We start from the raw sequence: 27,492 nt of genomic DNA, 5'->3' as shown, positions 1-27,492 counted from the left end.
CGCGTGCAGCAACAAATACCCAATGCAGCCAAAAATAAATAAATTTATTTAAAAAAAAGAAAAAATATAAAAACTATCCATTTCATAAATGTCATTTCTGTATCATATGTTCCCAAAGCAACACAACTACATTACACAAATAGTCAAAATGTAGCCACTCGCAAACATGAGAAATACTTGCAATATATGTTTAAAGGATCCAAGTATAACCTATAGAATTAATATCCACTTACTAAAATGTTTTTTACAAAAAGACCAATTTTTTATTTTGTGCTGTAATACAATTTACCATGAACTAGTTTTAAAGCCACAAGACCACATTCGTACTAAAAGGCACAAAGGAAAAAACAATCAGAAATTCAAACATCAAACTGTCCATAAGTAAGGATAATAAACATGTTAGTTGTGTAACATACACCTCCGCTTATTAGTTTAAGTTCCCCAGAAAAACTAGCTACTTCCAAACCATCCCACATAGAGGTGGGAAAAACCATTTAAGATGCAATTCAATCATGTAATAGTATTTAACAGTAAACATGCTTAATGTACTTAAGAAATGGATGTTTCTTTTTCTTTTTTACTTTATTTATTTATTTATTTATTTTTGGCTGCGTTGGGTCTCAGTTGCGGTGCACGGGATCCTTCACTGCAGCGCACGGGCTCTTCGTTGAGGCATGCGGGCTTCTCTCTAGTTGTGGCGTGCAGGCTCCAGAGCACGTGGGCTCGGTAGTTGCAGCTCGCGGGCTTAGCTGCCCCATGGCACGTGGGATCTTAGTTCCCCGACCAGGGATCGAACCTGCGTCCCCTGCATTGGAAGGCAGATTCTTAACCACTGGACCACCAGGGAGGTCACAGAAATGGGTTTTTAAAAATTGTATTATTTCACTTCCTCAGGCCCTTGCCTTCTCCAACCCCACCCTTTAACAGAGTAAACAGAGAAGCTCAGACATAAGTTAACTAACTCTAGCCCAAGGTCATATGGCTAACAAATGACTGACAGAACTTGAGAAAAAAAAAAAAAACCTAGAATTTAGGTCCTTCCATTCCTAATATTGTTCTCTGTCTACTACCTCAGACACTCCACCCTAGAATATTTATAAAATACCAAGGTTAAAGTGTGCCTCAAAGGTCATCTTACTCAACTACTGATCCAAGACTTGATCAGCCTCTACATTTGTCACTTCAAATGTGCTGCACCCCTGACCCATCCAATCAGAAACCATTTTTGACAAGATTCCCCAGATAATTCTTCTACACATTAGTTTGAAAAGCATTACTATATAACATATTCAACAAATAAGTCACTGAGGAAGCACTGTCATATGTTCTAAGCTAAGACATATTTGTGAATAAAGAAACTGATACCTGTAAACTACTTTACCAATTTAGATAGTCCAAGCCAGCATTACTCCTAATCAAATCCCACCACACATCCTTCAAGACCCATCTGTCCCTCAAAATCTTACCTGAAGAATCTAACCTAAATTGACCTTTTTCCCTCTGTAGCTGCAACTCTACATTTTGGCACTTAATTATATTCAATTTAGCATTATGTATTTACCATCTTTAAAGTGTCACATCCAAGTCTTAACATTCAAGTAACATTTTAAGTTCTTTAATTATAAAAAATACTCTACTTCTTTTTAATTCCACACAATACCAAGAAAAAAAAGGCAAGACTTTCCCAAGTTTGTTCTGTAAATTAATAGAAATCATTAGGAGAAACAAAGGAAGGCTCATGGACAAATAAATTTGAGAAACGATGAGGTCCAAGGTTTTTTGCTTCAGGACTTGTAATAGTCTTTAATATGTTAATATGCAGGGATTTCCCTGGCAGTCCAGTGGTTAAGACTCCAGGCTTCCAATGCAAGGGGCTTGGGTTCAATCCCTGGTCAGGGAACTAAGATCCCACTTGCCGCAAGGTGCCGCCAAAAAAAAAAAAAGTTAATATGCAGTATAGCTGTAAGTATGGAAGACAGTATATAACATTTCACAAGCTTATTTGATCAAGCTCTTTTTTCATGGAGCATCTGTAGGTATTGAAGTTTCACAAACACACTCTGAGAATAAGTACTATGTACCTACTTAATTAAAGACAAAATAGTAAAATATCTGAAGTCTAGCCATTTTTTAAATAATGTGAGTTATTATATAACTCTTTGAATATCCATTTAAATGAGTTTGTGTTTATTTATTACTCATTCTCTCATGTTCTACTGGCTTTTTACAGTTGCATTCAGGAGTGTCTCTCAAAGTGTTGTCCACATACTAACTGAATCATAAAGCACCTGACTTCTCATTAAACAAACATAACCTGCTAAACTAGAGCTCTGGAGGTGGGATATTTTAAATGAGGGCCTCTGAATGATTCTTAGTACACGAAAGTCTGAGGACCTCTGGCATATAAAACAGTTCAAGTATAATATGACGCACATCATCCTAACTGCTGCACTGCACTACTGTACCACTCTTACAATGAAAGGGTTTCAATCGTGATTTGGCTCAGTGACAGAGACCTCAGAATAAATAGCATTACAAAAGACTCCTTCCCTCCAAAGAAATATAGGGATTTAAATAAAGCAAATAACCAAAATGTAAATTCTACAAAATAATTACTTCAACACCATTTAATTAACTTCAAGCTTTGGGAAAGTTTTTACCTACAAACCTGATACTAACAGTTCACCTTTAATAGGATGATCATAATGCTCAACTTTAACTTCTTCAAAGCATTTTACTAGTTAATTATAACCTAACCCTTTGAGGGAAGGCGTTGCCAGTTTCAGGACAAAAATATTTAAGAGAGATTATGCAACCTACCCACAGTCATTTAGCAATATGTGTCAGAGTGACTACAATCCACAAGCAGGAAAGGCATTTCAAACTCAGGGAATAATTTCATTTAACAAACATTTGTTGAGGACCTACTGGGTACATAAGACATGGGGGTTGGGGGGGGGATGGTAAAAAAAGATTAAAACCTGCTTACAACCCAATACACAATCTGTTGAGTTCACAAACAGTCACAGTAATGATATACGGCATATTATAGTAAGTACTATAATAGAAATACACAATTCTCTGAAAGCAAAAAATGATAATTGCTAACAGAGATGAAGGAAGACATCATAAATCACATGGACTTTATTTTGTAACAGTAATGTAACACATAGAATGGTCAGAGGAACATGATTCAAGGATGAGATAACTTCCAAGAGAAGTATAAGAGTAATAGTGTCAAATCCTACAGAAAGTAAAAGTACAATGAAAAGTTAAGTCATCCCCACCTAACTGACTTTTTCTCTTAAACTCTAACCTTCTAAAATCAGGCAGAAAATTTTTCCAATTTACAGAAATGATTTTCTCCTTGAGTCTTAAGAGTTTCTTAACCATACTCATCAGCTACCACAAATACTGAACACTATTGTACCATAAATCTTGTAAAAATAGGTAAAAGAAGTTGAAAATAATAAAACAGAGAAGAATTTACACTGCCCTGGTTTTCAGGGAAGGCTTCCTGACCAGACCACAATTTGTCAGAAATCCAGAACCTGTACTTTAATGTAAAGACAAAAAGAATGTACCCAAGTACAGCATTAAAAAATGAAAAATTCTAGGAAATAAGTGAATTAGCAGACCAATAGATTAATTCAAGTCTTGATGATGGCCTCATATAGAATTGTAAAAGTAGAAAATAAGAAATTGATTACAGAAAGCTGAATAATTAAAATATTAGTAATACCAGTATTCAAAATAAAGACTGGGCAGGTGTAAAAAGTGGTTTTTGTGTTTTAGGAGCTATGGAGGAAGGTGAGGGGACGGGAGGCATATGTTGATGGGAGAAATGTAACAGTGAATTCCAATTTTGAAAATAAGGTTTAGAATTCTAGCCAGAAATCTAGGGAGATGTCTATCAGACTGTCGGAAATGCAGTTCTGAGATAGAGTGATGTGAGGGCTAGAGATAGATATGAAATTGTAATAAAAGCATTACAAGTAATAATATATAGAATAAAAAACAAGAGGGCAAAAGTCAAAACCTTTAAAAAATGCCTACATTAAAGGGATAAGCAGGCTTCCCTCGTGGCGCAGTGGTTGAGAATCTGCCTGCCAATGCAGGGTACACGGGTTCGAGCCCTGGTCTGGGAAGATTCCACGTGCCACGGAGCAACTAGGCCCGTGAGCCACAACTACTGAGCCTGCGCGTCTGGAGCCTGTGCTCCACAACAAGAGAGGCCACGACAGTGAGAGGCCCGCGCACCGCGATGAAGAGTGGTCCCCACTTGCCCCAACTAGAAAAAGCCCTTGCACAGAAACGAAGACCCAACACAGCCAAAACTAAATTAATTAATTAATTAATTATTTTTTTTTAAAAAAAGGGATAAGCAGAAAGGATCTCATATAAACTAAAGAAAAATACAGTGTCTCACTCAAACAGGGGGAGTGGAAGTTGGTTCCAAAAAGACTAAACAATGGGGCTTCCCTGGTGGTGCAGTGGTTAAGAATCCGCCTGCCAATGCAAGGGACACAGGTTCGAGCCCTGGTCCGGGAAGACCCCACATTCCACGGAGCAGCTAGGCCTGTGTGCCACAACTACTGAGCCCACGTGCTGCAACTACTGAAGCCCATGCGCCCTAGAGCCTGTGCTCTGCAACAAGAGAAGCCACCGCAATGAGAAACCCGCACACCGCAAGAAAGAGTAGACCCCAAAAAAAAAGAGTAGACCCCGCTCACGGCAACTACAGAAAGCCCGGAAGACCCAACACAGCCAAAAGTGAATAAATTAAATAAATTAATTAAATTAAAAAAACAAAAAGACTAAACAGGATGAAAGCTGATAAACATGTAGATTGGTAATTAGGAGGTCACTGTAACTTCCTTTTTTTTTTTTTTAAATTAATAGACTTTTACTTTTTTTTTTTTTAAGTATTTATTTATTTATTTACGGCTGTGTTGGGTCTTCGTTTCTGTGCGAGGGCTTTCTCTAGTTGCGGCAAGCGGGGACCACTCTTCACCGCGGTGCGCGGGCCTCTCTCTATCGTGGCCTCTCTTGTTGTGGAGCACAGGCTTCAGACGCGCAGGCTCAGTATTGTGGCTCACGGGCCCAGCTGCTCCGCGGCACGTGGGATCTTCCCAGACCAGGGCTCGAACCCGTGTCCCTTGCATTAGGCAGGCAGACTCTCAGCCACTGCGCCACCAGTGAAGCCCAACACTGTAACTTCTGATAGGGCAATTTCTGCAAAATGCTGAGGTGGAAATCACTAAGTGAAGAACCCACTGAGCGGTAAGAATGTACAGCTGATAAACTACAGAGCTACTCTTATGTGTCAGAATTAAGAAGAATAAGATAATAGGCTTAAAGAGGTTACAAAGTCAAAGAAGGCAGTGAAGGATTTTCTTTTTTAAAAAGAAGACCTGAATTCTTGTAAACAGAAGAAAAGGAACCACAGAAGAGAATAAAATACAATAAAATTTTAAAGAGGGTACTTCCCTGGCAGTCCATGGGTTAGAACTTGGCACTCTCAATGCCAGGTTCGATCCCTGGTTGGGGAACTAAGATCCTACAAGCTACACAGCAAGGCCAAAAAAAAAAAAAAAGAGCAAGATAACTAATGAGAAAAAGATCCTCAAGAGACAAGAAAAAACAGAATAGGAACTGCCAACAGGTTAGATCAGAAAGTATATGGGTGCAATCAATATTTTCCAATTTCCTTTATAAGACAGGCTTTTTTTCTACCTTTCTTAAAAACAGGTACTCCTGTTTTCATGAGAGAGCTTAGAAGTTCAATTTCTTTTTCTTTCATTTGTAAAAAGAATTCACAGAGGCAGCAGTTACCATGACTTCAGGAAACAAAACTCACACTGCTGTTTATTTTCTTAGAGCCAGTACTATTCTACAAAGTCCTAAAACTTCAGGCACACAAAATGTCCTAAAATTTCCTCAAATATCCCAAGAGCAATGGCTTACTAGTTTAATATTTCTAAACAATCATCATGAAAGAATACAGAAAGGGAAAAAAATATATAGAAGTGAGCTGAGGAGTTGTGAAAAGATAACAATAGCCTATTGTAGTTTAAACTGCATTTTTCTTCCTGGAAGATAATTCTTTCACCTGAAAATATTACATTACTTAAAATGACAAAGAGGGACTTCCCCGTGGCGCAGTGGTTAAGAATCCTCCTGGCAATGCAAGGGACATGGGTTCGAGCCCTGATCAGGGAAGATCCCACATGCCACGGAGCAGCTAGGCCCGTGCACCACAACTACTGAGCTCACATGCCGCAACTAATGAAGCCCGTGCGCCCTAGAGCCCATGCTCCACAACAAGAGAAGTCACAGCAATGAGAAGCCCGTGCACCACAACAAAGAGTAGCCCCCACTCGCCGCAACTAGAGAAAGCCCGCGTGCAGCAACGAAGACCCAAAGCAGCCAAAAATAAATAATAAAAAAAAACTTTTTTAATGACAAAGAGACAATGGGCATACTGAAAAATGCCACAGACTTAAAAGTTAGACAGAACCAGTCATATTGCAGCACTACCATTGTAATTCAAAAACTACCATTTACCTCATAAGATTGTTAGAACCAGGTGAAGAAGTATAAGTAACAAATATTACACCTGCAGCCTGACAGTGGATAAAGTCTCAAGTAAGGATACTTGTTTGGCTTTGTAGTATTAACATAATTTCATAAGCTTATTAATTATCTTCAGGGATCCATTCCTTCCACAAACAAAATTTATTAACACCTGTTACTGTGTTAGATACTAAACATAATTGATGATTAAACACTCTGCCCTTCAAGAAACTTAAATCTTAACTCCTTAAATCGGCCAGTAAAAGGTATATAAAAACTTAACAGTGCTGAGAGTATTGGGGAGTGGGGTGCATATTGATTTAGCCTATTTATAGAACAATTTGGCAAAACCTATAAAAATTTAAAGTACAGTATACCTTTGACTCAGTATTTATTTCCACTTTGCCTAAAAGAGAAAGGTCATTTTATATGACACTATTTATAATATTAAAAACATGGAGACAACATAACTGTGTACCAATAGGGAAAAGTTAAAGTGATGGTGTAATGATACAACAAAATGTTAAAAAGCCAGCAAGAAGGACAGATATGAAAGAATGTACATGATACATAGTTAAGTAGAAAAATTAACTATCATAAATAGTATATAAGGTATGATTCTATTTCTGTTAAAAGTATAAACATATAGGGAATTCCCTGGCAGTCCAGTGGTTAGGGCTCCGTGCTTCCACTGCAGGGGCCAAGGGTTCGATCCCTGGTCGGGGAACTAAGATCCTGAAAGTTGAGTGGTGCAGTCAAAAAAGATAGTAGGGGCTTCCCTGGTGGCGCAGTGGTTGAGAATCTGCCTGCCAATGCAGGGGACATGGGTTCGAGCCCTGGTCTGGGAAGATCCCACGTGCCGCGGAGTAACTAGGCCCGTGAGCCACAACTAGTGAGTCTGCACGTCTGAAGCCTGTGCTCCACAACAAGAGAGGCCACGATAGTGAGAGGCCCGCGCACCGCGATGAAGAGTGGCCCCCACTTGCCGCAACTAGACAGAAAGCCCTCGCACAGAAACAAAGACCCAACACAGCCAAAAATAAATAAATAAATTTTTAAAAAATTATTATTATTATATATATATGCATACACACACATACACATATAAATAACCCATACATACATGTGCAATGGTCTGGAAAGACGTACACCAGCTTTAACAGTGATTATCCCTAGGAAGAACGAGCTAGAGGAATTAGGGGAGATGGGGAAAGTCCTTTTTTTTTTCTGTGCACTTCCATATTATTTGAAATACTGATTTCATAATTTTTAAATAAAAATATTTTTCCAAAGAGCTGAGGTTAAGAGTCTTGTGTACTCCTTCATCTTCAGTGTCTGGAACATCGAGTCACTCAATAGATATTAAAGAATTAAAGACAGACACTTCCATTTCCAGTTGAACTGTTGCCTTTAAAATCGTATGGTCTTGGGCAACTATCATTTCTCCTCAATTTTCCCATCTAATAAACTTGGAGACTTAAATAGAAGAGTAATAACGAAAAAATGAAAACTAAATTAAAATTTTAAATTAATTTAAAATACTTTCAAAATTTTAACATAGAAACCACCCCGCACCAGTTTCTCTCCTGTTTGCACACATTTCTCAAAGAAGTTTCTCCTACTGTCTCTATATACACATTTTAAATTATTATAATGTGTCATTGATTAAGGAGGTATAGCTCCGCACCAGGGCTTAGTTTTGTTTTTTAAAAGTAGATTCCCTTAACTTGCACAATCAAGTACACAACTGGAACACTCACCTTAAGTGTGAGCACTGAAGTATGTTTCAGATAAAGGATGCAAGTTGTAAAGGAAATGAACTTTCATCAAGCAACCTCAAGGCTTCATCCCCTGACAAGTGGGCCACTTGACACACGGGTACCAAATAGTCAACAGAGGTCTGCAACAAGAAGCACCAAGTCTTGTTTACTCAAATAACTGTCAGTAAAGTTCTCCAGCAGGCCATCAAAAGTGCTTTAAAAGGTTTGCTTTATTATCGGTTTAGAGACAAAATTTTTCTAGGTGCCAACATCTGAATAAAATGAGTTCCAGAAGGAATGAAAAAGAGAGAGAATAGTTGAAGAAGTAATAATAATTTTAGATTACCATTAAGAAATAAACTTACCACAATCAAATAGATGAAAAACCGCCGACTAAAAGATCTAAGATTGCCAAACAAGAGAGTGATGGAAAAACCCACGCCTAAAAATACAGTAAAATTTATGGAAAAAAAGACCAAAAAATTCTACGAAGTTTCAAAAGAGAAAGAATACCTACAAAAGAATCCGACAAACATCAAACTTCAAGAGTAACACTGGATACAAGATGACAATAAAGTAATATTCTTAAAGTACTGGACCTAGAATTTTGTATCAAGCCAAGTTTTCATTTAAATTAAATGAATTAAATTAAATTCATTTAAATTAAATTAAAGAGCATTATGAAAATATTCTCAGGCATGTAATGCCTCAGAAAGTTTGTCACAGAAAGTCCCAGACTGAAAATATTCTTGGAGGAAGCATTCACAAAGAAGAGAAATAAATACAGAATAATAATGCAAGACATAAAAAGTAAGATAAACTGGTACCTTAGTGAAATTTATTGTTGTTGGAAAAAACTCCAACAAAAAGAAAAAGACAAAGTACTTATACCCATAAAAAAGTCAGAACAAAAATTCTAGACAATATAGGACAAGAAGGGAGGTGGAACATTACAAGAGTATGTTAAAGAGTATGTGGTTAGAGGAAATACAATTTTTTTAAGAAAAGAAAAGAGTTAATAAACAGACATTTAGGTCTTAAGAGCAATCACACACACACACAAAAAGGCAAATACTTAACTTTAAAACCAGAAGATGCACAAACATGGTCTAGTGGACATATCTATAACACTGTACCGCCGATGGCAGAATTCACATTCTTTTCAAGTGTATGTAGAACAATTACCAAAACTAACCATAAACAGGGTGACAAAAATAAGTCAGAACAATTTCAAAAGATCAAAATCATATGGAAAACACAACACTGTAAATCAATTATACTCCAATACAAATTTTTTTTAAAAAAAATAAATCATATGGAATATGTTCTCTGAGCACAGGAGTATTAAACTGGAAGTAAATACCAAAAAGGTAATTAGAAAATAAACGCCCAACAATTTGGAAAAGTAAACAATATACTTTTAGATAAACAATAGATCAAAGAATAAAGCAAGAAGAAAATTAGAGGGACTTCCCTGGTGGTCCAGTGGTAAAGAATCCGCCTTGCAATGCAGAGGACACGGGTTCAATCCTTGGTCAGGGAACTAAGATCCCACATGCCATGGGGCAACTAAGCCTGCGCGCCACAACCACTGAGCTCGCGCGCCTCAACTACAGAGCCTGCGTGCCGCAAACTACAGAGCCCACCCGCCCAGTCTGCATGCCACGACTAGAGAAGAGAAAACCCGCAAGCCCCAACTAGAGAGAAGCCTGCGAGCCAAAACAAAAGATGCTGCATGCCTCAACGAAGATCCCACGTGCCACAACTAAGACCTGACACAGCCAAAAATAAATAAATAAATAAATAATAAATCTTTTTTAAAAAGGAAGAAAATTACAAACTATTCTAAAATTAAAAGTTTATGTAAAAAAATATATATGTATATGTATACCAGAAGAATCTGAACAGTAAAAAAATTAAGTAGAATCTTTTTTTTTTTTTCCAGCCACACCCCACGGCTTGCAGGATTTCAGTTCCCCGACTAGGGATTGAACCCAGGCCATGGCAGTGAAAGCCCAGAGTCCTAACCACTAGGACACCAGGGAACTCCCTAGATAGAATCTTAATAAGGGACAAAATTGGATATTTGAGTATCTGAACAATCAATAAATTCACACTGTAATATTTTTCCATCTCAATGTTTTCCATCATATATGTATACTTATATATACATATTTACATTTTTCTACATCTAATAGAATATATACATTTTTGCCAAGCACACAAAGAATGTTTACCGAAACTGACAATATATTAGGTCACCAAAAAAAGCATCAAATTCCACAAGAAAAATATGCAAACTATGCTATGTGAGAGCTGTTCCTTGCTCATGGACAACTTAATATGAAAGTGTCGATTCTCTGTAAATTAATCTAGGAATTCAAAAACATTCCCAATCAAAATTCTAGTTGGGGGAATTCCCTGGTGCTTCAGTGGTTAGGACTCCATATTTTCACTGCCGAGGGCCCGGGTTCAATCCCTAGTGGGAGAACAAAGATCCCACAAGCCACACAGAGCGGCAAAAATAAACAAAATAAAAAATTAAATTAAATTTTTAAAATTTCTAAATCAAAATTCTATGGGACTTCCCCAATGGTCCAGTAGTAAAGAATCCGCCTTCCAATGCAGGGGACGCAGGTTCGATCCCTGGTCAGGGAACTAAGATCCCACATGCTGCGGGGCAACTAAGCCCACGCACCACAACTACTGAGCTCCCGCGCCTCACTGAGAGAGCCTGCGTGCCGCAAACTACAGAGCCCATGCACCCTGGAGCCCACGCACCACAACTAGAGGGAAGCTCACACACAGCAACTAGGGAGAAGCCCGCACGCAATAACAAAGAGCCCGCGTGCCGCAACTAAGACCGGATGAAGGAAGGAAGGAAGGAAGGAGGGAGTGAGGGAGAGAAGAAAGAAAGAAAGAAAGAAAGGAAGGACGAAGGAAGGGAGGGAGGGAGGGAGGGAGGGAGGAAGGAAGGAAGGAAAATAAATAAAATAAGTGAATATTTTTTTTAAAAAGTCAAAATTCTAGTTGGATCTTTAAAGGAAGTCCATAATCTTAACTGGAAACATATACCAAAATCTTTGACTATCTAAGTCAACTTTGAAAAATAACAAAGAGGAAGAACTTGACTTTTAGGATATTAAGACATACCTCAAAACCACAGTCACAGAAACAGTATGATACTGCCGTAAGAATAAATAATAAACCAACAAAAAAGAATAGAGAGATCAAAGCAGAATATATATGGGAACTAGGTACATTATAAAGTGGCACTACAAAGGATAGGTTGTCTAGTAGAATGAATAAAATAAATCAAAGACCTAAACAGGAAAAGTAAAACTGCATGTGTGTACAGCATCACAACATAAAAAGTATCCCTTACTATGGGACAAAAAAGGTTAAAAGCCACTGATCTATAATACTCTTGGAAAACATGACAAAAATAGCAACTCCAGCAGAAAACAAAAATATTAACAAGCATTTTAAAGATGAAGAAATTTTTTTAAAAATTACTATAGACAGGGACTTCCCTGGTGGCAGAGTGGTTAAGAATCCGCCTTCCAATGCATGGGACTCGGGTTCGATCCCTGGTCAGGGAACTAGATCCCACATGCATGCTGCAACTAAGAGTTCGCATGCTGCAACTAAGGAGCCCGCCGGCCGCAACTAAGGAGCCCTCCTGCTGCAACTAAGGAGCCTGCCGGCCGCAACTAAGACCCAACACAGCCAAAATAAAATAAATTAAAAAAAAAACTACTAGGACATAAAGAGTTGCCCATTCTCATTGATAATCAAAGAAAAGCAATTAAAAAGCTAGATATTGACAAATACTGGCAGGGGTGTAGGGATATAGGAACTCCTATGCACTACTCCAAAAATGGAGACCAGAACAACAAATCTAGAGATAATATTTAAGTACACGTATACTCTATTCCACTTCTGGGTATTGAATTGCAGTACGTAACATACAAGGAGTGCACTGCACAATTCCAGGGGGAGCCAGTAACACAGACTAGACTGTGAATGGTGCCTCCTTGACTTTTGCAACATGGCAGCTCTATAACAATGAACCAAAGAGACAAAATGTTTGTCCACATGGCACTTAACACTTTAACGTAGTAGCTGGTTGATAAATATTTATTGATTGAATGAAAGAACAAAGGAATAAGCAAGTCTCACTACCAAAAGTTAAACTTAATGACTTCCAAGTTCCTACCTGGCAAGATTAGAGAACATTTCATTCTAAGGGTATCTGAAGCACCACTGTTTCAGAGATCCCAATTTGGGTCCTAGAATACAGATAGAAACTAATAACGCTAAACATGTTTAATCAATAGTATGTATCATCATATATAAATACACCATATAATGTCTTTTCAACAGGTTTAAAGTATGAAACATTTTTTACAAATGGAAAACACTTATCTACCCCACAGATAAACAGATTCCTAGAGCATAAAATAAATGTACACACTGATAAATCAGTATCACCAAGTAGAGGGAAAGATGGCAGCACAAGTACACTGGAGATCACAAGGCCTCAGACTTAGTTTTTTTATAGGGATTTTTTTCCCAAGCCATCTTTAAAATACTGGGAAGCAAAAATATTGCCAAAGAGTGGTCTCTACGTGATATGCCTGCTCCTCTCCCTACACGCACCCCCTGAAATCAGGCAGCAAGCAATTACTGAAAAATCACTGTCCTATATTTCATATCCCTATAGGCTACTACTGTTCATACTTCCAGTCTCAATACTAGACACCACAACTCCAGATATTCTAGTAAAAATCTGTCTATACACAGTGCGTACAGTATTTTCTGACTGTACAATGGCATCCTTCTTCACTTTTTCAGATATTTTTGAAAACTGAATGAACAGTGTCAAAGAGTAGTGATAAATACAGATGAGACAATGAGATAAACACATGGAAAAGACAGAACTAGATTTAAATATTACCCTACTACTTATGCCTATTTGGCCTTCTACAGGCCACTTAACCTCTTCAGCAATTCAATTTCCTCAGCTGTAAAATGGGGATACCATCACCTGCCTCATGGGGTTGTTGCAGGGATTAAATGAGACAGCATTAAACACCTGGTATGAGATGCTAAATAAACCTTAGTTTACTCCTCTCCTCCTTATTAGGCTACCACCAAATGGGCCAAATTGTTGGGCAAGTTGCAACATGTAAATATAGCAAAAGTGAAGACTGCCAATATGAAAATAATTTCAAATGAGGCTACTTTCCATTCATTCACTCAAAAACTATTTATTGGGAATCCCTGGTGGTCCAGTGGTTAGGACTTGGCGCTTTCACTACAGTGGCCCAGCTTCAATCCCTGGTCGGGCAACTAAGATCCCGCAAGCTGAGTGGCACAGGCGTTGGGGGGGACTATTTATTGAGCACTATGTCTGGAAGGCACTGTTGCAGAAACTTAGGATATAGCTGTGAACATGACAATCCCTATTCTTAAAGTACATCAAAGAATTCCACTCAAAACAGTGAGTAGGGCTTCCCTGGTAGCGCAGTGGTTGAGAATCTGCCTGCCAATGCAGGGGACATGGGTTCGAGCCCTGGTCTGGGAAGATCCCACGTGCCGCAGAGCAACTAGGCCCGTGAGCCACAACTACTGAACCTGCGCGTCTGGAGCTTGTGCTCCGCAACGAGAGGCCGCGACAGTGAGAGGCCCGCGCACCGCGATGAAGAGTGGCCCCCGCTCTTCGCAACTAGAGAAAGCCCTCGCACAGAAACGAAGACCCAACATAGCCAAAAATAAATTAATTAATTAATTAATTAATTTTTTTAAAAAAGTGAGTAAAGGATTAGAACTCTTATCGCACTGAGTATCCATGTCATCTGGCCCCTATCTTGAACTGATTTATCCTGTTAATAATTTCTCATGTGTATAACGTGTGCATACTTAGAGCTCTGAAGGTAGGGGCTATGGTTTATTTACCCCCTATTCTCAGAGTCCAATCAACACAATTTTCACATACTAGATCGGCTCCTTAATATGCTATTCATTCATTTAACAAGTATCAATATTTATTAAGCATCTTCTATATGCCAGATGATGCACTAGGCCCTGGGAATGCAGCAGTCGGGAAGAAAATAAGATATAGTGCCTGGTCCCAGGGAGCTTACAGCCTACTCTAATAGAAGAGTCTAGGAGAGAAAGACTTTAACCTAAGGTATATATTCTACCTCCAGATAAAACTACAATAACAATCTAAAAATGAAAAAAAAAAATCTTATACCAAAATACAGTTCAAAAGCATCTGAAGTTCAGAATCTTACAGCATATACTCAAAGTATCTAAAAGCTAATACAAATCACAGCGTATTAATTTTAACAGATAACTTTTCTATTGTTTGATATAAGCCACACACAATACTTACCTCTCTAAAAACTGTCTAGCTCATACTTAAATAAAGTTAACACATTTTACATATGGTTTTTTCCCCCTAACTCTGTACTTCCATAGAACTTTTTATCCAAAATTCCATCTGCTTTTTACTCAACTCATTTTTCACAAAATCCTCCCCCAGCACAGAGACATAACAGAAATATAAAATATTCCTAGTACAAGATCAAAACTCCAAATATCAAGAAATCAAACTTCATTATGTATGTCCAAAAAGAAATACCAAATACATAATTCAAAGTAATGCAGCACTTTTCTGAAGTGGAACCTTAAAGAGACAGGATCACTCCCCATTCAGGTGCAGACACTGGTTGGGCTCCTTAGTTCTCTTACCAAGTGTTAATCCTACCACCTGTCCACCTAGCTTTCAGAGGTTACAGGTTTATCTATAATTAGGTATTTAGAAGACATGCAATCAAGGATGTATCCAAGGAGGGTTAAAAAGATTATTTGCCAGGGAAAATGATTTAAGGAATTAATATGCATTCACTTCTACAAGTGTAAATTTCATCCTTGACCTAAAAAACTGCAAGTTTGTATATTTGGACTACAGAAATGGCCAAAAACTGAATTTTTTTTTTCACATTTCCTTTTTTTTTTTGACATTTTAATTTTTTTTATTTTATCTTTTTTAAACATTTTTATTGGAGTATAATTACTTTACAGTGTTGTGTTAGTTTCTGCTGTATAACAAAGTGAATCAGCTATGAATTTTTTAAAGTTGCATTTTCAGTTGGATACCGGAGATAATCCTATGAACTCTATAGCTGCTTTGGTTCAAAATTGTGACAGGGAAATTGTTTTACCACATTACTCAATATCACCTATACGGTGCTCCATATGAATTTTTTTTTTTGAAGGTAAGATTTTTTTTTTTATAAATTTATTTTATTTTTGGCCGCGTTGGGTCTTCGTTGCTGCACGCAAGCTTTCTCTAGTGGGGCGAGCGGAGGCTACTCTTCGTTGCGGTGCGCGGGCTTCTCACTGCGATGGCTTCTCTTGTGGAGCACGGGCTCTAGGCGCGCGGGCTTCAGTTGTTGTGGCTCACGGGCTTAGATGCTTCGCGGCATGTGGGATCTTCCTGGACCAGGGCTCGAAACCGTGTCCCCTGCATTGGCAGGCAGATTCTTAACCACTGTGCCACCAGGGAAGCCCCATATATTAATTTGATATAAGGAAAAACTTGCTCTACTCTGAGGAACTTGTGTTTTTCCCTACTCATCTGAGAGTTATATACATGGTTACATTTCCCTCTCAGACTTCTTTTCCATGTTTAACCCTCAATTTCCACCACTCTGCTTCTGTTACATTGGCAAACGAATGAATGCTGGAAAAGAATAAGTACAGAATGATAAAAGAGCATATTAAAGAAAGATTGAGAGGTTATTTTCTAAAAATAAAATCAAACAAATTGGGCTTCCCTGGTGGCGCAGTGGTTGAGAGTCTGCCTGCCGATGCAGGGGACACGGGTTCGAGCCCTGGTCTAGGAAGATCCCGCATGCCGCAGAGCCACAAACTACTGAGCCTGCGCGTCTGGAGCCGTGCCTCGCAACGAGAGGCCGCGACAGTGAGAGGCCCGCGCACCGCGATGAAGAGTGGTCCCCGCTCGCCGCGACTGGAGAAAGCCCTCGCACAGAAACGAAGACCCAACACAGCCAAAAATAAATAAATAAATAAAATTTTAAAAAAAAAATCAAACAAATTTACCTATAAAGTTACTTAAAATATGTATTTTGATTCTCTCAACTAAGATGTGGATTCAAAAAGCTCAGAAAACACAAAAAGCTAGTGACAAGCCAAAAGTACCAACAAACAGGCCTAAAAGAGGTAGGAAAAGAGTTGAAATATTTTCAGACTGCTTTCCAATTCTGTGGCTACAGTATTAGTTTGCTGAGAGTGACTCTTAGGTGTGGCAAATAAATGCTAATTACTGACGTTTAGATTAACCTAAAAGAGATTAAGTTTTATACATGTTAAACAAAAACGCCAAGTATCAATATATAGCAGTAATTATACAACTAACTACAGAGCACAAATCAACTTGACATTAAAGAAGTACAGGCGCAAAAAAATCATTCCAATAACCTACAGAATGTATCTATCATGTGTGTATTTCCCCACCCTATTTTCCCTTTTGGGGGAAAAGCAAAGCTATGACAGATCGTGGTCCTAAGGCTTTTTAGAGCAAATAAAATGTCTCTAGACACAGTGGGTGAAATAGCCTAAAAAGAGTCAGGGCCGAGGGGGGGTGTGGAAATCAGCATCAACTGTAAAGTGAAGAATATCACACAAAAATTGAAAAAGGGGAACCTCTTCAATTTATATCGTATCAAGAGGAATACATTTCTTCCTACAAAAATAAGTCTCCTAAAGCAACGGCATGAGCAACCCCATTTTCCACCAAGTAAGTCTTTGCAGATGACAGCAAATTTCTAAGACACCACAGACCCAGAGGGTGCCTTTAAGTACACCAGAAAGGGTGAACCAGGAGGGCTAAATTCTCGTAACATAAAACAAACTTGAAAGGAAGAGCTTACCACACTCAAATCAACCCATTTCAGAAATATACAACAAGGAAATATACAGCCGGCCTCATAAATATACATCAACTTAAATTCAGAATTGTAACTTATCTTCTTCTAAAGGACCAATCACAACATAGGATTAGTAAATTTCTCGGAGAAAGCAATTAGATCATTCTATCATCTACTAGGGTCAGAACACAAACCTTCTTAAAACTGAAAAACAAATGTTTCAAAGTAAATTTCCACTGGCCTGTTGTTCATGGTCTTTCAATACATTTTAAAAAGATCTTTGAAACAAAGTTTCATTAGTATCCTTCTAGAAAGAGCTCTAATATCTTTCATTCTTCTAGCAATTGAAAAGCTACCGCATGTTCATTTCTACATTAGATTATTGATTCCTTGCCTTTTAACATCTCCATAACAGCTGCTTGACAAATTACCTCACCTTATTCCTCAGGGGGTAAGGACAGCATAATATCCATGAATTCAAAAATGGGACCACAAAATGATCAGTGACAGATGAGCTAATTGATTCACATAAACGAGACACTGCTGTAAGCCTGCTAGGCATTCATAGCATTATACAACTAAATGCTTACACTCTAAATATTTTATTTGTCCTTAAGGATACAGGACAAACCTTTCTTAAATTACTTTTATTTTAAAATATATGTTAGCTTCAGGAAGTCAGTAAGCTTGTACATGTTTGCAATAATTTCTACAGAAAGTCTAGTTTTCAGAATAATTATTCTGAATAGTTTGCACAACTTTCAGATTTAGCTTTCTTATTTCAACCTAAGAGAGCTATAAGCTCCAAGGTAAGTCTACTAATAAAGCAATTTTTAAAATATTTTCCAGATTTTTAGCAAAATAAAGGCCAATTATATTTTCAAAGATACAACATATTTCAGAGAAGTACAGTAAAATGTCTCTTGTATTTGCCTTGGTTCATTCTGATTAGTGTCAGAACAGTATGAGATACAGAGAAAAAAATACACGCAAACATAATCTTGTAGACCCCTACAGAAAATGAAATATTGCTTTCCTCCCCTAAGAATAACAAAATGGTGTGGATTTAAAGGAGTATGTTAAATGAACAATTTCCAGTCAAATTATTCTTAGAAAATTAGCCTCTCTCTAGACAGAAGCAACACTCTTTTCTGAATTCATAACCAATCTCGTAACACAACCTTATCAATTCCTTTAAAGTGATAAAACATACGTGCTAGCTTAGAGCCTTACCCTGTAATAAATTTCAAGATCTACCACTTTAAAAAAAAAAAATACTAAATCATCACCGGTCTTCTTCAAATGTCACTTTCGCAGTAGTGGGACGATGGTGTTAAGTCACCTTTTATAAACTATTCCCAAAGCAAAAATGGAGACATCCAAGACACCAAACAATTTGGAGATGATAGTGCCTACTATCAATAATATTCGACACGTTTCTTTCGACGTGCCGCTTTTGTGACCTGAAGGCTCTACTAGAAAGCTCTACCGAGTCCCTACTAGAATCCTGGTTATCTGACTGGCTGATTCTCCAGCTAAACATCACTTCTGATCGCTCCTGCCTGGAGAGGCGATAGTGTTGATTTTGTTTTTAAAGTTGGTGTCAGAGCAGCTCCAAACTTTTTTCACCATCCCTGCCTGGCTGCCAACTGGAGCTCTCCGTTCACTTCCTCACAAACTTGAACCACCCCCAAACAGTTTGAGAGTAAGCTGGAGTTAGACACCGGCAGGAGCTCACACACTTACAGGAAGGGTTTGACACCGCATAAAACTTTCACTTCTCCTCTCCAACCCTTCCACCCGGGAACTCTGGCCCTTCGCTCTTGCTCCCCTAGAATTCCCCTCTCAGGCAGGACAAGGACACGGAAAGCAGGCTGTTTTAATGTCCCCGAAAAGACACCCCCCCCCATAGCCCTCTCCCCTGGACTCAAGTCCTGTTCTTTAACACAAAAGAGCGGGGCCAGCAAAGCTGTCGTGGCCCTACCTAGCCGGCTGCCATCCTCCAACGCACCCGCAGACCCGGTCTCCGGCCGCCCGAGCGGTCTCCACTGGAGGCTTGTTGCCCCAACCCGGCCAGACAAAGCCCCAGCGGCCGGGCCGACTCGCAAGCCTCCGGACTCGGGCTGCCGCGCTCTTACCCGGGCCTCATCCAGAGCGACGCCGGCGCCGCCGCTTCCCCCGGCCTTGGCGGCGGGGCAGCTGGCAGCGCGGGTCTTGGAGGAGCGGGTCCGAGAGGAGATGAAATGGCTGCTGCCGCCGGTCGCCCCAGGCTCTACTCCGGCCCCAGGCCCAGGCCCGGGCCCAGGCGACTTAGATCCGAGAAGGCGCAGAGAGCTCTTCCGGGTGTTCACCATGGTCCAGCCAGGAGGACGGGGTCCACGCCGCGCTCGCGGCGCCTGCCGCGCCGGGGAGAGCCGAGGAAGGCCGGCCCGCCGGCCGGGCAGTCAGGGCTAGTGGAGCCGGGCCGGGAAAGACAAGACGACCCGGACTCTGCGCAGCGCAGACGAGGACAGGCGAGGGTAGGGCAGAGGAAGGGAAGTCGGCGTGCGAAGGCAGGTAGCGGGAGACGGGAGCGATGCTCCAGGCCGAGAGCTCAGACCCTCCGCCGGCTTCGACCTACTCAGCGGGAGCCGAGCGGAGCCGCCATTTCTGCCCCTTTCTCTCCCGTTCTCGCTCTCGAGCTCCGTGCGTCAGGGCTCCAGCGCCGCAGGGCCGACGAGACCTCTTCCGACTTGGCCGCTGCGGGGCGCTGCAAGGCCGGCCAGCCCTTCCCTTGCCGGCTCTCCCTCCTCTTCCCCCGCCCCTCCAGTAGGCCCCGCCCAACGGCGCGCCGTCAGCGCTCGGCGGCCACGGAAGGGACGCTCTGGGCTGTTTCAGCTCTATGGTTTCCAGGTCTGGCTGCCTCCTAGAAGTGGGGGGACGGGAAAAACCAGAATGCGCGCGGTACTAGCTAGCGAGCTGGAGTCGGTCGTGGAGTATTCATAGCCTGCCAGGCCTGACTACCCCCGCACCCCCAGCATCATCCCAGGTGGCCTCGATGGAGCGAGGAACGACCCGAAAAGGCAGGGGATGGAGGGGAACCGGTGAAGACGAGGGCGCGGTGACCTGAGTTGGAATCCCAGGGATACCCAAGGCAAGACACTGAACTTGAGTTGTACTTTTAACGGCTGTAAAAATGTGAATGATAACTGAGATAAAATATATCTGTGCCGTATCTGGCACACGATAAGCTTAAGGAAGAGCAAACGCTAGAACCCTGCCTCTTTAAACAAAGCAAGGCACTGCCGATTTCTATAACCTTAGCCAGACCTAAGGCGTAGTCACGAAGAGTGAATTCTTCGTACTAAAGCCTCCTTTTAGCACTGCTGCCCCGCCCGCGCAAGCATTAAGAATACAAAAAGCTGAATACAAAGATATAAAATGTGTGATTTAACTTTCAAAGAAAAAGATTAAGGGACGCAATTAATATGAAAAGCTATGATGTAAGTAGAATTATGTTCATTTCCAAAAATTGCCTAAGAAAAGTTGAAGACTCAAGAAAAGTTCTGTAAAAATAAACAAGCTGCATCAAAATTAGAAATTCCAGCCATCCAAGCTCCCAGTTGGTCAACAAAACTGCATAATGCAATGGGAATGGAAATAGTTTTTCTCTTGGGGAATCAGAATAGATTCCAGGAAAGCAGACAAGTCCCTCTTACACTAATTTGCATACCACACCCTCCCCAGAACACTTCACCCACAATTTAAAACCGGCCTCTTTGGGTGTGGAGACCTCATAATGGAAGACCTGAGTTTTCCTGTGTCAATTACCTATGAGATCATTGAACAGGATAAACAATTTCATTTCCTGCAGAAAGAGGCTGGCTTTAAGTAATATTTGAAGTGTCCTGAAGAGGTGTATGGTATGCAAATTAGCACACAAAGGACTTGTGTGCTTTCTTCCTTTGTTTCTGTGTTTGTATTTGTAGTCCTAAATTGAGAAAGCCAGATTGTTATTTAGGTTATGATAACCTATACCATTTACTAACACCAAATGTTTATTCTAACCCCAATTGCTGTTAGATACTCTGTCAGGCCAGGAAATGGAGATTTTTTTGAAAACAACATAGTTCTGGCCCTCAAAGAAGTCACAGACTAGGAGGGAATGGAGACAGGCAAGGAACCAGTAAGCTGCAGAACAATGTGATTAGAAAGAATAAGCCAGAGGGACTTCCCTGGCCGTCCAGTGGCTAAGACTCCCAGCCCCCAATGCAGGGGGCACAGGTTCAATCCCTGGTTGGGGAACTAATATTCACACATGCTGTGCCAGCCAAACAAAAGAAAGAAAGAAAGAGAGGGAAGGAGGAAGGAAGGAAGGAAAGAAAGAATGAGGCAGAGACCTCTAATTCAAGCAGGGAGCTTCTGAGAGGTGATGACTCCTGAGATGCATCTTGAACCACGAAATGGAGAAAGGAAACATGGACAAAAGAAAGGAAAGCTTGAAAAAGATACAAAAGAGTTGCTTGTTTTACACAGTATGACCTGAAGAAAATAACTGAAAAAATCAATTAAAATCGTTTTTAAACTTTACTTAAAACTATATGAGGGGGCTTCCCTGGTGGCGCAGTGGTTGAGAGTCTGCCTGCCGGTGCAGTGGACGCGGGTGCGAGCCCTGGTCTGGGAGGATCCCACATGCCGCGGAGCAACTGGGCCCGTGAGCCACAACTACTGAGCCTGCGCGTCTGGAGCCTGTGCTCCGCAACAAAGAGAGGCCTCGATAGTGAGAGGCTCGCGCACCGCGATGAAGAGTGGCCCCCGCTCGCCGGAACTAGAGAAAGCCCTCGCACAGAAACGAAGACCCAACACAGCTAAAAATAAATAAATAAAAAAATTAAAAAATAAAAAGTTAAAAAAAAAAAAAACTATATGAGGGCTTCCCTGGTGGCGCAGTGGTTAAGAATCCGCCTACAATGCAGGGGACATGGGTTCGAACCCTGGTCCGAGAAGAACCCACATGCCGCAGAGCAGCTAAGCCCATGAGCCACAGCTACTGAGCCCGTGTGCCACAACTACTGAAGCCCGTGCACCTAGAGCTCTTGCTCCACAACAAGAGAAGCAACCCCAGTGAGAAGCCCGTGCACTGCAACGAAGAGTAGCCCCTGCTCACCGCAACTAGAGAAAGCCCACGCACAGCCACGAAGGCCCAACGCAGCCAAAAATAAATAAAATAAATAAATTTTTTTTAAAAACTGTATGAGCTGTCAAGATACTAAGGAATACTTAGACCGAAAACTAAGTCACAGCAGGAACCCAGAAAAGCAAGCAAAGCTCTAAAGACAGCTTTCACTTTCAGTACACTTGCTCAACTCCAGTGAATTTGATCTTCTATTTCCTCTGCCTACAGGAGATAGGAAAGACAGAAGACAAAGTCCAGAACCTGCTCAAGTTACAGAGTCTAATGTAATAACCCTGCAAAATCCTGGTACAAAAAGGATACACCTAAATATAAGGGTGAATTAGAAATCAACCAACTGGGACTTCCCTGGTGGCACAGTGGTAAAGAATCCGCCTGCCATTGCAGGGGACATGGGTTCGAGCCCTAGTCCGGGAAGACCCCACGTGCTGCAGAGCAACTAAGCCCATGCACCACAACTACTAAGCCTGAGCTCTAGAGCCCATGCACCACAACTATTGAGCCCACGTGCCACAACTACTGAAGCCCATGCGCCTAGAGCCCATGCTCCGTGACAAGAGAAGCCACCACAGTAAGAAGCCCGCGCACTGCAACAAAGAGTAGCCCCTGCTCGCTGCAACTAGAGAAAGTCCACGTGCAGCAACAAAGACCCAATGCAGCCAGAAATAAATATAAATTTATTAAAAAAAAAAAAAAAAGAAATCAACCAACCAACCTTCCCATCACTAATCTCCAGGAAGCTGCAGGGAGAACTGCCTTTCCCAACATTTACACTAAGAATGAGAGGGGAAAAAACATATCCCATAAGAATTCAAAACAACAAACGGATCCTCAGATTTACAGCCTAAAGTCACCAAATCTGATATGTATGAAAAACCTCAGGACGATAATTTATTTATTTATTTATTTATTTATTTTTGATTCAATAATTTATTTTCTATACAGTGACAGCAATGGGAGTAAATACACAAGATCTTTTTTATTAATTAATAAAACAAAAAAGATGAAAAAAACCAGAAGCAACAAATGAAGAAGACCATAATGCTTATGATACATCAGCCACATGGTCAGAAACCCCATTTCTAAAGAACAACAGTTGCTGGTGTCATGGAGTTTTATTGCGTTCAACAGGGGAAAGGTAGATGGTTGGAGTGAAAAAGATCCATCAGCCTCCTGACAGGAACATATTATAAGGACTCTAATCCTTAACTAGGGACTCCTCTCGTCACTTCCTTTGGAGCAGAAGATGCAGGGGCAGGAGGAATTCTCCTTTATGACCTCATGACTTCTTGTGAGACAGATCAGTCCAGGCAGATACAGAGCAAGAGTCTTTGTACCCCACAGGCCACTTGCTGGTGCCCATCTTTATGTTTTAGAGAAGTGCAGAAGCCTCAGGGGGGATGTAGGATCACAAGAAGAATGGCTGCCTGAGCCCCAAGGGCCTTGCGGGGAAGGGAGTACACTATCTCAGCTCATCAGGGTCTGCTACGTTCTGAGAATATCACATATTAACTCACCTGTCTTTGGAGGGGGCCGGGTTATGGCTCTGACTCCTCTCTGGGGGTGGAGAGTGAAGATGACAAAGGCGGCCATCTGTCCCCTGAGAGACACAGTAGCAGTATAAGACGAACAGAATAACAAATCCAACTGGAAAAAGGGTTTGAGAAGGACAGGGGAAGGAAGTATGCTAGGGGCACACTTCCAGGAAGCAGAGGAGGTTCCCACACGTGAGACTTCCGTTCTCTTGAAATAACCAGGGTTAACCCAGGTAGAGATATTCCCTTCTGCTGGGTCTAAAACCTTAGGGGTGGCTAGACATGAAGAAAGGAAATTTAACATGGGGAGTGAACCTTATACCCCTGGCTCATCCTCCCAGCCTCCAGAACTGGCCATACCCCCACTGAAGTGTTCCAGCTCCAGGAGGGATGTGAGGTCCTGGTGAAGAACAGCAACAGTGAAACACCTTCACCCAGGATTCAACACTGTGGCCATCTCTGGTGGGGGTGAAAGTGGAGCGAGGGAAGAGACTGGAGAGTAGCCAACCCTCACCAGAGACCTCCAATTCCCTGCATAATCACAAGAGTCCTCATAGGTCCCACCTCCATGAGCTGCCAGCCGGCCCACCATTCTCCACCCCACCCGCATAAGATTGGCCATATCCCATCGTATATGTGCATGCCTGCACCCACATCTGTAGTATTTTGAAAATCTTCCATCCCAGGGCCTACCGGGAAGGAAGTGTGCCACAGTGAGCTCTATAAAGTTATCAGCAAAATTCAGACACTCTTGGTTCATCCCACACAGCAAGGTGCATCCAGAGTAGCAGCTTGAGCCAGGTCCATCTGTCCAGTCAGGTCCTGAAGATGGCAAACAACACCCTTCCCCCAGCTCCTCCTATGTTATGGAAACAACAGGACATTTTACAAAGATCAAGGCACTTGGGAGAGAGTCAACAGTAACACTCTAATGAAGCAAGCAGACTTGTTGGAGGGGAAGGAAGAAGGAAAGGAAGAGGAGAGAGGACAATGTATTTCTGAGGGCCAGGAAGAGCCTACTCAACAAGACTGACTTATTTGGATGGAAGGAGCCTGCAGCCTGAAGTTAGCAAAAGAGAAAGAGCAGAAGTAGTGGCCAGAATATCCACAATTCCCCCAAGCCTCTCAGAACCCCACCACCTGGAACACAGAGCAGCAGTCACCATGGAGTCAGGCAGTCTCTTAGGCAAAGATGTTGGTAATAAAATCCAGGAATCGCTTAGCACACTGCTCAGGATGGACAGTAGAAATCTCTGCCCCCACCCCATGCTTGACAGTTTTGGCTGCGTGAGCTGCTTTCTTCTTGGCATCATACTGTGTCAGGATGTCAATGAGGCCCATGAAATACACCTCCTTCTGAGGGGCCCCCTCAGCACTCCGGATGGCATAGACATCAATGAAGGATTCAAACTCTCCAGGACCCAGGGGCCGGGGGGAATGGATGTAGCTGCCGATACCCTCAGGGGAAGTGCCATAGGAGCCCACCAGAGCAGGAGGTCCGGTCAGGGCACAGTCCCCATCCCCCTCTGACTCCTCCTCCCGCACAGGCCCCTCCTCCTCTGGTTCAGAGCCGCGAATGATGTCGTGGATGGCCAGCAGAAGGCTGTAGTCCATGATCTTCACCTGCACTAGGAACTCCACATCTCTCTTTAGCTTCTCTAGAAAGACTTTCTTCTCCTCTTCAGCAATATAAACTTTCTGATTCTGGTGGAGAAAGTCCATATCCTTAAGGGTGGGCAATTCTTTAACCTTCTCCTTATCACTGGCTTCCCTGGACACCAGGGAGCCCTTGAGGTCATACTTCCTGTGCACAGGGAGACGGTGGCTAAACATGTTGCGCATCACAAGCATGTAGCTGTCTTCGTTGTCCACGCTAACCCGGTACATCCCCAGGAACTGGGGCAGCAGTGTGTTGCCATGGCACTTCACAATGTACTGATGGTAGTTGGAGAGGTTGCTATGCATGTCAGCAGTGTCCTCACTGGATACTTCTTTGATGACCAGAGTCCGATCATAGGAGATAAGGAAGCAACCATCACTGCCTTCACTTTCACTCGGGGGACTTCGGGTAAGGGACACCAAGTAATCCTGGTCATCAATACCAAATCGATCACGCAGGTTCCTGAAGGCCTGGGGACCATACTCCTTGAACTTGAAATGACTGGGCAGATTTTCCCTGCGGAAAAGGTGATTGTTGACCTTGATCTTGGAGCTGGCCTTAAAGTCATCTGGCAGCAGCATCACCGGGGGAGGCACCTGGCTGAGCTCATTGATCGAGTGGGCTACGCCCCACAGGAAAACGCCCCTCAGCGGGTCGGCCGCCCGGAACACCTTCACCTTCTGCTGCACGAAATGCTCCTTCTTGGTTTTGGAAGCGAAGCCGAAACCTGTGCCGGAAGCCGCTGTCGGCGCCGGTACAGTGGCCGGCAGGACCGAGGAGGACGCCATAGTCTCCCGCACACCCAACCGAGTGCAGGACGATAATTTAAAGGCTTAAGTCAAAAGTGATCCTAAGCACAAAGCAAAGGCAAATGTAAATTATCTCCAAAAGAATGCAGCTTCAACAGGATATGCAAAAACTCATGAATATGACTCAGTTAAAAAAAAATCATCAAAAATAGCCAACACATACACACACAAAAAGACAGCCAGCACAAAAGAATAGACAACAGAATGAGACCCACAATTTTATATTCAGATATGTAATATACGTCAAAGATTAGAAAATATTAATAATAAGCAAAAAATGACAGTAAATTTTAAAGGAATGAGATAGAACTTATAAAAATAAAAAGATTAGAGTTAGAGGTGAAGCATGACCTAAACAAGAAAAAAACCAATAACTTGGACCTCATCAAATTTAAGACTTTTGCTCTGTGAATGACCCTGTAAAGATTATAAAAACCACACAACAGACTGGAAGAAAATGTTTACAAACCACATATCTCACAAAGGACTCATTTAAATATAAAAAGAACTCTCAAGATTCAGCATTAAAAAAAAATCCATTAGAAAATGAGGAAAAGATCAGAAGTTATTTCACGTAAGAGGATATATAGATGGAAAATAAGCATATTGAAAGTTTTCAGGGGACTTCACTGGTGGCACAGTGGTTAAGACCCCATGCTCCCAATGCAGGGGGCCTGGGTTCAACCCCTGGTCAGGGAACTAGATCCCATGTGCATGCCACAACTAAGAGTTCGCATGCCACAACTAAGGAGCCCGCGTGCCGCAACTAAGACCCAGCACAACCAACTTAAATAAATAAATAAATAAAATATTTGAAAAAAAGAAAGATTTCAACATCATTAACCAATAGTGAAATGCAAATTGAGACCATGATGAGTTATTATTACACACCTGTTAGAAAAACTAAAAAAAATAGTAACAATACCAAATGCTGGTGAAGAGGCAAAGAAACTGGATCATTCATTCATTGCTGGTGAGAATGCAAAATGGTACAGCAAATCCCAATCTGAAAAGCA

General features: G+C 41.4%; 2 protein-coding genes across 4 annotated transcripts in view; both read right to left on the bottom strand.

The window, feature by feature from the left end:
- The window catches only part of ATAD2B (ATPase family AAA domain containing 2B), a 156,266-nt gene extending 136,263 nt beyond the window's left edge, over positions 1-20,003 (bottom strand). For both annotated transcript variants that reach the window (XM_036872889.1, XM_036872891.1), the window contains exon 1: positions 19,438-20,003. In XM_036872889.1, the coding sequence (XP_036728784.1) occupies positions 19,438-19,653 (216 nt within the window). In that variant the 5' untranslated portion in view covers positions 19,654-20,003. The remainder of the gene's footprint in view (positions 1-19,437) is intronic.
- A 3,677-nt stretch (positions 20,004-23,680) lies between these two features.
- LOC118906040 (phosphatidylinositol 5-phosphate 4-kinase type-2 gamma-like) lies at positions 23,681-26,481 on the bottom strand. 2 transcript variants are annotated; one of them, XM_036873243.1, is made up of 2 exons: positions 25,148-26,481; positions 23,681-24,866 (listed from the first exon to the last, which is right to left on the bottom strand). In XM_036873243.1, the coding sequence occupies exon 1, from the start codon at positions 26,453-26,455 to the stop codon at positions 25,190-25,192; it is 1,266 nt and encodes a 421-aa protein (XP_036729138.1). In that variant the 5' UTR covers positions 26,456-26,481; the 3' UTR covers positions 23,681-24,866; positions 25,148-25,189. The 2 variants fall into 2 exon arrangements, with proteins under 2 accessions (XP_036729138.1, XP_036729137.1); XM_036873242.1 differs by having other exon boundaries at positions 25,171-26,481.
- Between the last annotated feature and the right edge of the window lie 1,011 nt (positions 26,482-27,492).

This window comes from Balaenoptera musculus, chromosome 13 (assembly GCF_009873245.2).
Source record: "Balaenoptera musculus isolate JJ_BM4_2016_0621 chromosome 13, mBalMus1.pri.v3, whole genome shotgun sequence".
Lineage (NCBI taxonomy): Eukaryota > Metazoa > Chordata > Mammalia > Artiodactyla > Balaenopteridae > Balaenoptera > Balaenoptera musculus.
Note: the sequence above shows the minus strand (reverse complement) of the source record. Positions and strands in the feature narration are given on the sequence as shown.